Source organism: Echinops telfairi, unplaced genomic scaffold (genome assembly GCF_000313985.2).
Source record: "Echinops telfairi isolate 266 unplaced genomic scaffold, ASM31398v2 ScPeMD7_70;HRSCAF=299, whole genome shotgun sequence".
NCBI lineage: Eukaryota > Metazoa > Chordata > Mammalia > Afrosoricida > Tenrecidae > Echinops > Echinops telfairi.
Genome location: NW_022103968.1, coordinates 59,641,384 through 59,650,461, shown reverse-complemented (window position 1 = coordinate 59,650,461; position 9,078 = coordinate 59,641,384). Strand labels below are relative to the sequence as shown.

General features: G+C 36.6%; 1 protein-coding gene across 1 annotated transcript in view; it reads left to right on the top strand.

The window, feature by feature from the left end:
* The first annotated feature begins 946 nt into the window (after positions 1-946).
* Positions 947-9,078, top strand: part of HERC4 (HECT and RLD domain containing E3 ubiquitin protein ligase 4) — a 134,871-nt gene continuing 126,739 nt past the window's right edge. The window contains exons 1-2 of the mRNA XM_004701380.2: positions 947-989; positions 1,425-1,729. Of these exons, the coding sequence (XP_004701437.1) occupies positions 1,504-1,729 (226 nt within the window). The 5' untranslated portion in view covers positions 947-989; positions 1,425-1,503. The remainder of the gene's footprint in view (positions 990-1,424; positions 1,730-9,078) is intronic.

The following is a 9,078-nucleotide window of genomic DNA, read 5'->3' as shown; positions in this document are numbered from 1 at the left end:
GGTCGGTCCACGAGGTTGGGGGGTGCGAGCGATTTCTCTCCTCCGGCCCCGGCGTGCACGCTCAGAAGGCTGGGTATAAACTGCTTCGCATCCCCTACCTGTTGCTGGCGAAAGGACTCCTTCCCCAGGGCCCTTCAACTGACTTCTTAAAGAGAAACGTGGTTAGAAACCTCGTGTGCTGAAATCGGGGTCTTTTCCTGCCTTCCCTTAAAAATAAAAAAAGGAAGAAAAAAGAAATGACCGGAAGACAATGCGGCAACTCCTGAGTACTGACGCCCCCAAGGAGTGAAACCAAACTTCATTCAGCGGACAGTCGGTGGCATGCGTAGCTGCAGTGCCTACTAGGGAAAACGTAGGAAAACTGGATTTTTCATCTTGGCAGGTTCTCTCTGAAGGGCTGGGTGTCAACAAGGGGGAAAAAAGGCTAATTTCCCTTAATGCTGTTATTTAGTAATTTGATGTGCTTAAAAATCTACGTAGGATGAGGTGGCGTGGGCTGTGATTGTTACTTGAGTGTTAACAATCAAAGACATTTGCTGCCAGTGTACTGGAATGGTTTACGGATTTTGCCACGAAACTCATGGCACCAGCCCCTATTCCTGTTCTTGAAAAATCGGCAGCGCTAGACTTGTTTGCAGGCTTTCCCGTCTTCCAATATTTGCCCCAGAGACATAAATAGATAGGTTGGACACTGGGGAAATTTCAGCCTCAGCTACCGCCTGTAGTAGAAAATGTTGTCTTTGGCGGAAAAATCTTTGTTTCTACTGCATTTTTCCCCTCCTGTCTTGTGGTTACTAACATTTAGTTTTAAAATTGAATTTGTGTATAAGGTCAGAACGTTTCTTTTTGGCATAATTTTCTCCACTGCCAGTTAGGACAAAAATAGTGTAAATTATTGGAAGAATTACTTAAATTGGGGGAAATTTAATGTTTTCATTATTAATTTTGTATGTTACAGATCAGAACTTCATTTTTCTCTTGATGTGGAGGTAGGTATAAGAAGGTTTAATTATGCCATGATTTGTGGGAGATTTCTGCAGTTGGCTAAATTTTTCACTATTTGATTTTTGGGGTGGTGGATAGATGCGTCCTTGCTTGTTCTTATTGAAATTATATTTTAAAGCAAGAAATAAATGAGATTCATTTAATCAAGATTTGGGATTTATTCATTAGTTTGGCTCCAAGGTAACAAAAAGTCAAAACTAGTTAGCATGTCTATAATTGTGGAAAGGATCACGGAGGATGGCTGTGCTTTCTCTATACTTTTCTATTTTCTATTTAAAAAATATAAGTAGTTGACTTTTGAAACGTGGTGTCTGCATGGCATATTATAAAGTAGATTTAATGTAGGCTAGCACGTGAAAAGACAATTACACGTCATATTTTCTTTGAAGTCATATTAACTTTTTTCCTTGTCTCCCCAGACATAGGGTTACTGCCAGCTTGCCAGTGCTTCAGAAGGGAGTTTTTAATTGAAACTGGAAGACCAAAAGAAACACAAGCATGCTGTGCTGGGGAAATGCATCCTTTGGACAGCTAGGCTTGGGTGGAATTGATGAAGAAATTGTTCTAGAGCCCAGAAAAAGTGACTTTTTTATAAATAAAAAGGTCCGCGATGTAGGATGTGGACTCAGACATACTGTATTTGTTCTGGATGATGGAACAGTATACACATGTGGATGTAATGATCTAGGACAACTAGGACATGAAAAATCTAGAAAGAAACCAGGTAAGTTAGAAATTAAGTTTTTTTTGCTATTTAGAATAAGTTTATCACTTAAATTTTGAAGTATTAATTAATTTTTCTAGTCCTAAATCCACATTCTGTCAAGCTTTAAAAATGAAGTAGAAGTTAATTATGTTCTTTATATTTGCATGCTTCTAAAAGTATTTTAATTATTTTGCATGTGTTTTAATTTCACAAACCTTTATTGCATGAGGCTTTGATTGTAGAACATAAACAACTGGTGTTGTAAAACAGGCAGCCTGCCGTGTGTTGAATTTATTTAGTCTGGAGAGCATAGGTATATAGTATGTTGAGCCTCTTTAGTAAAAGTTTTGTTCAGCCGTCTTGGGCAGATTAAAAAAAAAATCATTTTATTGGGAGCTCTTAAAGCTCTTGTAACACTCCATACATTAATTGTATCAAGCATATTTGTACATGTGTTGCCATCATTTCCAAAACATTTTCTTTATATTTGAGCTCTTGGTATCAGCTCCTCTTTTTTCCCCTCCCTCCTTTACCCTCCCACCCTGGTGAACCCTTGATAAATTATGAATTATTATTTTCATATCTTACACCATCCACTGTCTTCCTTCTCCCACGTTTCTGTTGTTCAGCTCCCTGGGGGTGGGGTGTGGGTGTGGGTGGTAGTGGTGGTGGTTATATGTATGTCAATCATTGTGATCCATTCCCCCTTTCTCTCCCACCTTCCCCCTACCCTCATGGTATCCCTGTTCTCATTGTGTTACTGAGGGGTATATCTGTCGTGGATTCTGTGTGTCGAGGGTTCTTACCTGTACCAGTGTACATGCTCCAGTGTTGGCGGATTTGATAGGTAGAACTGGGGTCATGGTGGTGTATGTGTGGGAGGGTGGGGGTGGTGGGGGAAAGGAAGCATTAAAGAGCTAGAGGAATGTTGTGTGTTTACTCGGTGCTATACTGTACTCAGGCTGACTCATTTCTTGTGACCCTTCTGTGAAAGGATGTCCAATTGTCTACAGATGGGCTTTGTGTCTCCACTCCATCCCCCCCCTTGCCCCTACTCTTTCACATTGGTATGATTGCTTGTTTTGGATCTTCTGATGCCTGATACCTGATCCTATCGACACCTAGTAATCACTGGTGTGCTTCTTCTATGTGGGCTTTGCTGCTTCACTGCTAGAACTTGTTTAACTTCAAACCATTAAGACCCCACACACTATATCTTCTAATAGCCGGGCACCATCAGCATTCTTCACCACATTTGCTTATGCCTCCATTTTGACGTCAGCTTTCCTCGGGAAGGTGAGCGTCACAGAATGCCAGGTTATTAGAACAAAATGTTCTTGTGTTGAGGGAGGTCTTGAGTTGAGGCCAGTGTCCGTCTGCTGCCTTGATACTTAATGTATAAATATATATACATAGATTATATTATTTTATATTTATATATTTACATATATGCATGCCTACATTTATAGCTCTATACATGTTTTTTGCCTCCTAGTTCTTTCTTCTATTTCCTTTTACTTTACTCTTGTCCCACTATCACATTCAGCCTTCATTCCGCTCTCAGTAATTCCTCTCGTTTACATTGTATTTTATCAAACCCCACCAGGTGTTCTACACTCTCCATGTGGGGTAGATTTTGAGCTCATAATTTACGTTGTTTTTCATATATCCCAAATTAGGGGGGAAATGAAAGTTTTAAGGTTTTTTAATATGAAATGTTCTGATTTTGAAGTGGGCATACAAGCCCAGTTTAAAATAATTTATAGGGTAATGTGAATTCTGAAGAGTTTAGTCACATTTCATGTTGTTTTCCTGGATGTACTTACATATTTTAAAATCAAATGTTACCACTCTTAAAAATATTCTTTATATGAATTTTGCTTTCGTTACAACCAAAAGTTAATAAATTAAGGTGATGAATTCAGATGAGACGATAGCAGTACTGATTTATCATTCTCTTAACTTTTTTTTCTCTTTAATGACACTTCTGTGCACCTTTTGAAAAATAGCCCTTTATTATTTAAATAATTTATTTTGCTAGTCTACTCTTGAGACATTAATGTAGTTACCCAATAAATATTATTAAGGCGTATTTTATCTTTCATGATACCTCACCTTTGCAAAACTTCACTTTTTTAGCTTGTAACTATTGTGTAGTTTTTCAGTCTATCTTTGTGGTTAGACGCTCTATCTCTTTTCTTCTACCTTCCTTACCTTCATTTGTAACTTCGCAATTATTGACTGAATGGTAGATTTAAGTATTGCGAGGCTCAGGTCAATGATGGCTTTCATATCCTCTACTAAGATTTTTTTAGTGGAACCGTATTAGATTTTCATAATCTCAGAATTCGGGCGGTTTTGTTGATGAAAATGAGTGGTAATATATTTAAAATAAAATGAAAATAACAAAAATGTTCATTTGAATGGTAGATCTGCTTCTGAATCAGACACTTTCCTTAGCTTATAATACTGTCTCAGATTGAGATTTTCATGACATTAGAACTGTTGCTAGTCTTTGTGCTAACATGTCCCATAGACATAACACCCATTATGTTTTTAGTAGTTTCTGAGAGGCAGCTGGGCAAATAGCAAGTATAAAGCCAGCAACATAGAAATTGCAGTGTACTTACTGAAGTTTATTAAGACTTAAAGATCTTAAATGTTATTAAATATTACCTGTTTTATGTCCAGGACAAAGACAGACACTGAGCATTGATAGTATAATGAATATAGTGCCTGGAACAATTTCTGCCTCTATGTGGAAAGATTCTCAGAAACTTAACTAGCCAAAACAGACTTCTTCCTGGTCATGCTGGCATTGTGATGATGGTTGCATTGTGACTTCTTTATCATTCTATTGATTCATCTTAGAAGCATCATTTGGTAATAGAAAGTTGAGAGAATAGGTTTCCTTAGCTTCTGATCTCTTTATGGCTCATTAACTGTGTCTGAAAAATTTAGAGCCTGGGTTAGGAGGTAAACATTCATAAATGAAACAACTGAAGGTAATGGAATTTGACATGCTGTACACACACAAGCACACACGCACACACTCCATGTATACTCGTGTATAAGTCGAGTGTTTTCAGCACATTTTTAATGCAGTTTTTGTGGTAAAATTAAGGTGCCTCAGCTGATACACGGGTCGCCTTATATTCGAGTATATACGGTGTGTGTGTATATATGTTTTGAGCCTGGAGAATTTAAATGATGGGAAATATCATTGTGGGCTTAAAACTAAAGATTCCAGTGGAAACGAAGTGTTTAACCAGTGAAAAAAATAAAACTTGGAGCTGTTTAGTTTTATTGGGGGAATAAAGCTTGTGGGAAGAAGGGCAGCTGGTACTTTCCCAAGTACTAGCAAAGCTTTTTATTACCAGAAGTCCAAACCTCAGTGGGGGGAACTAGAAGTTCAAGATAGTTCCTCTGGTAGGAACTTCGTTTAACTTCAGTTACTTTAAGGTGCTTGAGTGGTAAATTTCCAATAATATTTTTAATCAAAATTATTTCCATTTGGAATTACTCCTTAATGATTTAAATGTGCCCCATCCTCAAAGCTTCTTCTCTTTTTCTTTTTTAAAAAGTGTATGAGTTGTGTACTAGATTAGAAGATAAAGACTGTTAGAACTTATTTAAATGGGTTTAAGGCCTTTTACGGTCATTGAGTTAACCATGTATTTCTTGGATCATGTAGTAACATAGGCCACTTTATCAGAACTTTAACCTTGTGTGAGAAAGAAAACACACAGAAAGGAAGGATCTCAAGTTGTCTCCTCACAGAAACTGGTTTTACAAACAGATTAAATAGTCTATGGCTAGGAATAGAGTGAAAGAGAAAGAATAATGATAATATGAAGGCTTTGGCTTTACACTGCAGTAAATAGATTTGACATATTGACTGCTGGGAGAGAGTTTTCATTCTCCAAGTTTGGGGTCCATAGCTATACCATGAAGGAACCCTGGTAGTGCTGTGGGTTAAGTGTTGATCTGCTAACTGCTGGATCAACCATTCAAACCCCCGAGCAGCTCTGCTTATTTGCTGAAAGACGAGGTTTTCTGTCCCTCTAAAGGTTTACATTCTTACTCTGTATAGGATTGCTGTAAGTCAGAATCCACTCAGTGGCAGCAGGTGTTTGTTTGTTTGTTTTTAATATTTCCAAGGAAACTTGGTGGTACTGTCGGATGGACATTGGGCTGTTAATCATGGGTTCTTGGTTCAAATCCTCCAGCCTCTCTTTGGGAGATAAAACGAGGCTGTCTGTTGCTGGAAAGATGTACAGTGTGGGAAACCACATATAGGATCACTATGAGTCGAAATCAACTCAATGGCAATGTTTTTGTTTTTTTAAAGTATACGAAGATGTAGATAATGTCTGTGCTTGTCTCTGCTCTCATGTACAGGCATACCTCAGAGATACTGCAGGTTCAGTTCCAGACCATTGTAATAAAGTGAATATCACAATAAAGTGAGTCACAATGTTTCGGTTTCCTAGTGTTACGGTTCCACTCTACAGTAGTCTTTTAAGTGTGCAATAGCATTATGAAAATGCTTGAAATGCTGTGAGAATTACCAAAATGTGATAAACAGGTATAAAGTGAGCACATGCTGTTGAAAAATGGCATTGCTAGTATTATTCAACTTAGGCTTGTCAGAAACCTTCAATTTGTGAAAATCTAGTGTGTCTTTGAAGCTCAGTAAAGTGAACCATAAACAAGATTTGTTTGCACACATATGCGGGGGCTTTTGAAACCTAGTGGAAAAATGGAGTGAAAGACAATGGAAATTTTCTGCAGATTTTTTGAAGCCCCTTGGGTATGTATACCCCTTGTTAATATTTGCTTTTCTGAATTATTTCCAGGGAAGTGAAGTTATATTCACTTTCAGGTTTATAGTTTTCCATCATACTTTTATTTTAAGCTAGTGGCTATCATTTCCTTAATTTGTCTCTGACAAATGTGCTGATATTCAATATGCTAGACATTCATCTAAATGATTCGTTTTCATTTTTATACACCTTACAAAAATAATTCCTGAAGATTATAACAATAGGAGATGTACACTTTAATGAACAAGAACCTTTACTCACTGTATATCCAATTGTAGGTATAATTTGGTGTCTCTAGTCCTAAATATGTATTTTATATACCTATTTTTATTTGGAAAACGTGCTAAACTGTTATGACTGCAAATTTGTATGTGATGATGTATAGTTCTTTCTGAAAATGACTTTTGTTAGCTTTTGTTTACAAAATTCTTTCATGCAGATTATCTCATTTAAACCTCTCAACAACTTTATGAAGGAACTGGAGAGGCAAGTATTGTGGCCTCCAGCTTACGGAAATAGATGAGATTAAATGAGGTCACTTGGGCTAATGAAATGTGAAGAGAACATTCCAAATCCTAAGCTTTTATCTTTATTTTACAAAGCTTTCCCATGACCATATTTAGAAGGTAGAGTAATTGCATGCTTAGGAGGAAACTAGATTCTCACCGGTATTTTGATAAAATCTTAAACAAATTTTAATTTTATATCTATTTAATTTTTAATTATAAATTCAAAGACAAAGTCATTTAAGGAATCCTGAAAAGGTTGAAAGTTCCATTTTTAGGACGCCATATAGTGTCAACAGGAATTAAAATTATAATATATTTAGGTGTTCACTTGAACAGAAGGCCAACTCCACTTGGAAAGCCAGCCGTATAAAATTTATCTTTGTTAGTCCTCAATTGTTTTATAGAATTAACAAGATGATGCATGTTGATTCTGTGTGGCAACATGTTAATTTCTGTTGTTGGTTCATTCCATTGAAAGCACTTTGGTCACACAGCAGTAATTGCTTGCTTGCTTTCCTTCTGCATTTTCTGACCTCTCTGTGTAAAACATACATCTAGCAATGAGTTGTACCTTAAAATGTAGTTAAAAGAAATAAATATTTATAGGAAAATAAATTTAAATATAGTAGCTACAGTTACTCACTTAGAGTAGATTAGAATTACCAAGCTTTACAACACATTTCTCATTAGACCAAAGCATGTAAGACCAAGGAAGCTCATTATATTTTATGAGCTTCTAATTTTTATGATGCTTTCTAAGGAAGAGAAAGATGTGGACTGTATGAAAACTTGAAAAATGTAAATTACTTTGGTCAGGAGAGGATGTTTGCTTTGGTTGCTTTGCTTTGAGAAAGATTAGTGCTCAAGCATCAGTGTCAGGGTAGGAAAAATCATTATGCAAACAGATGACTGCTCTTAGATGTATAATAATACTTTACTTTGTGTAGGACCCCACAGCTGAGGAATTTCAAGAACATTACACAATAACTCATGGTTCCTTTCAAAATGCTTGTGACACAATTTGCAAGAATTATCCTCATCTTAGGGGATAAATATACGGAGAAATGGCAGCACAAGTTGGTAAGTAACTTGTCAAAACAGCAAGTGACTGGTGAACAATTATAAGTCAAATCTGAAAGTTTGAGTATACCAGTCTCCTACCTTATTCACGAAAATGTGCTTGTGTTTAGAATTATTTATAGTAGTTTTTTCTGTTTGAGGCAGATCAAATACTAATGCACAGATTGTTTCTTTGCCATTTTATTTGATGGCCTATTGAAACAAATCATTATTTTACCAAGATGCTTGTGTTTTGATGCATCTTTGGTACTTCTTAATAATCCTGTGTTAGGAATATTAAACATAAATGAACAAAAATGTACTATAGTAACACCCGGACTTTCATCTTTTTTTTTAATGTCATAATCTACTACATCTTTGTTATCTAACTGCTGTGCTTTGCTACACTACTATCCAAAGTCTGTACTACCTGCCATTTATAGTTGATTTGGCCGTGGTGGTTGGAGCTTACGTTAGGTATTTGGGCTCAAGTCTGCCACATAACTTTCTGGAGGATGCCTTGATTTGGTTTGTAAAACATTTAACCCACACAAAAGACACTAACTATCTGACCAATGAAGGCTTCTTTTCTTTCTGTCAATTTTTTTTTTTTTTAATGAAGACTTCTTTTCAAGGGAACGGAACCAATGGGTTTCTTTCTGTAATTTAGTGCAAGTGAGCCATGTACTTCTCCCAAAAGAACCAAGTGTAGTAGATTTAAGTTTCACAGCTTGAGCATTGCCAAATGTTCTTGTTGCAGACAGTAGTTTACGTGGTCTAGTTAGTATTCATAGGGTTTCATGTCCAAGCATGTCATACAAATGACATGTATTTGTGAAAATTCTTTTCTCACAAATTTAGGCATTTAAAAAATTAAGTTGAAGTAAGTCAAAAGTTACACTATACAGGCCTGCCTGTATAGGACAGGCTGGATGAACAATCTGGAGGAGAAAACAACGGGACTGACAGTTCC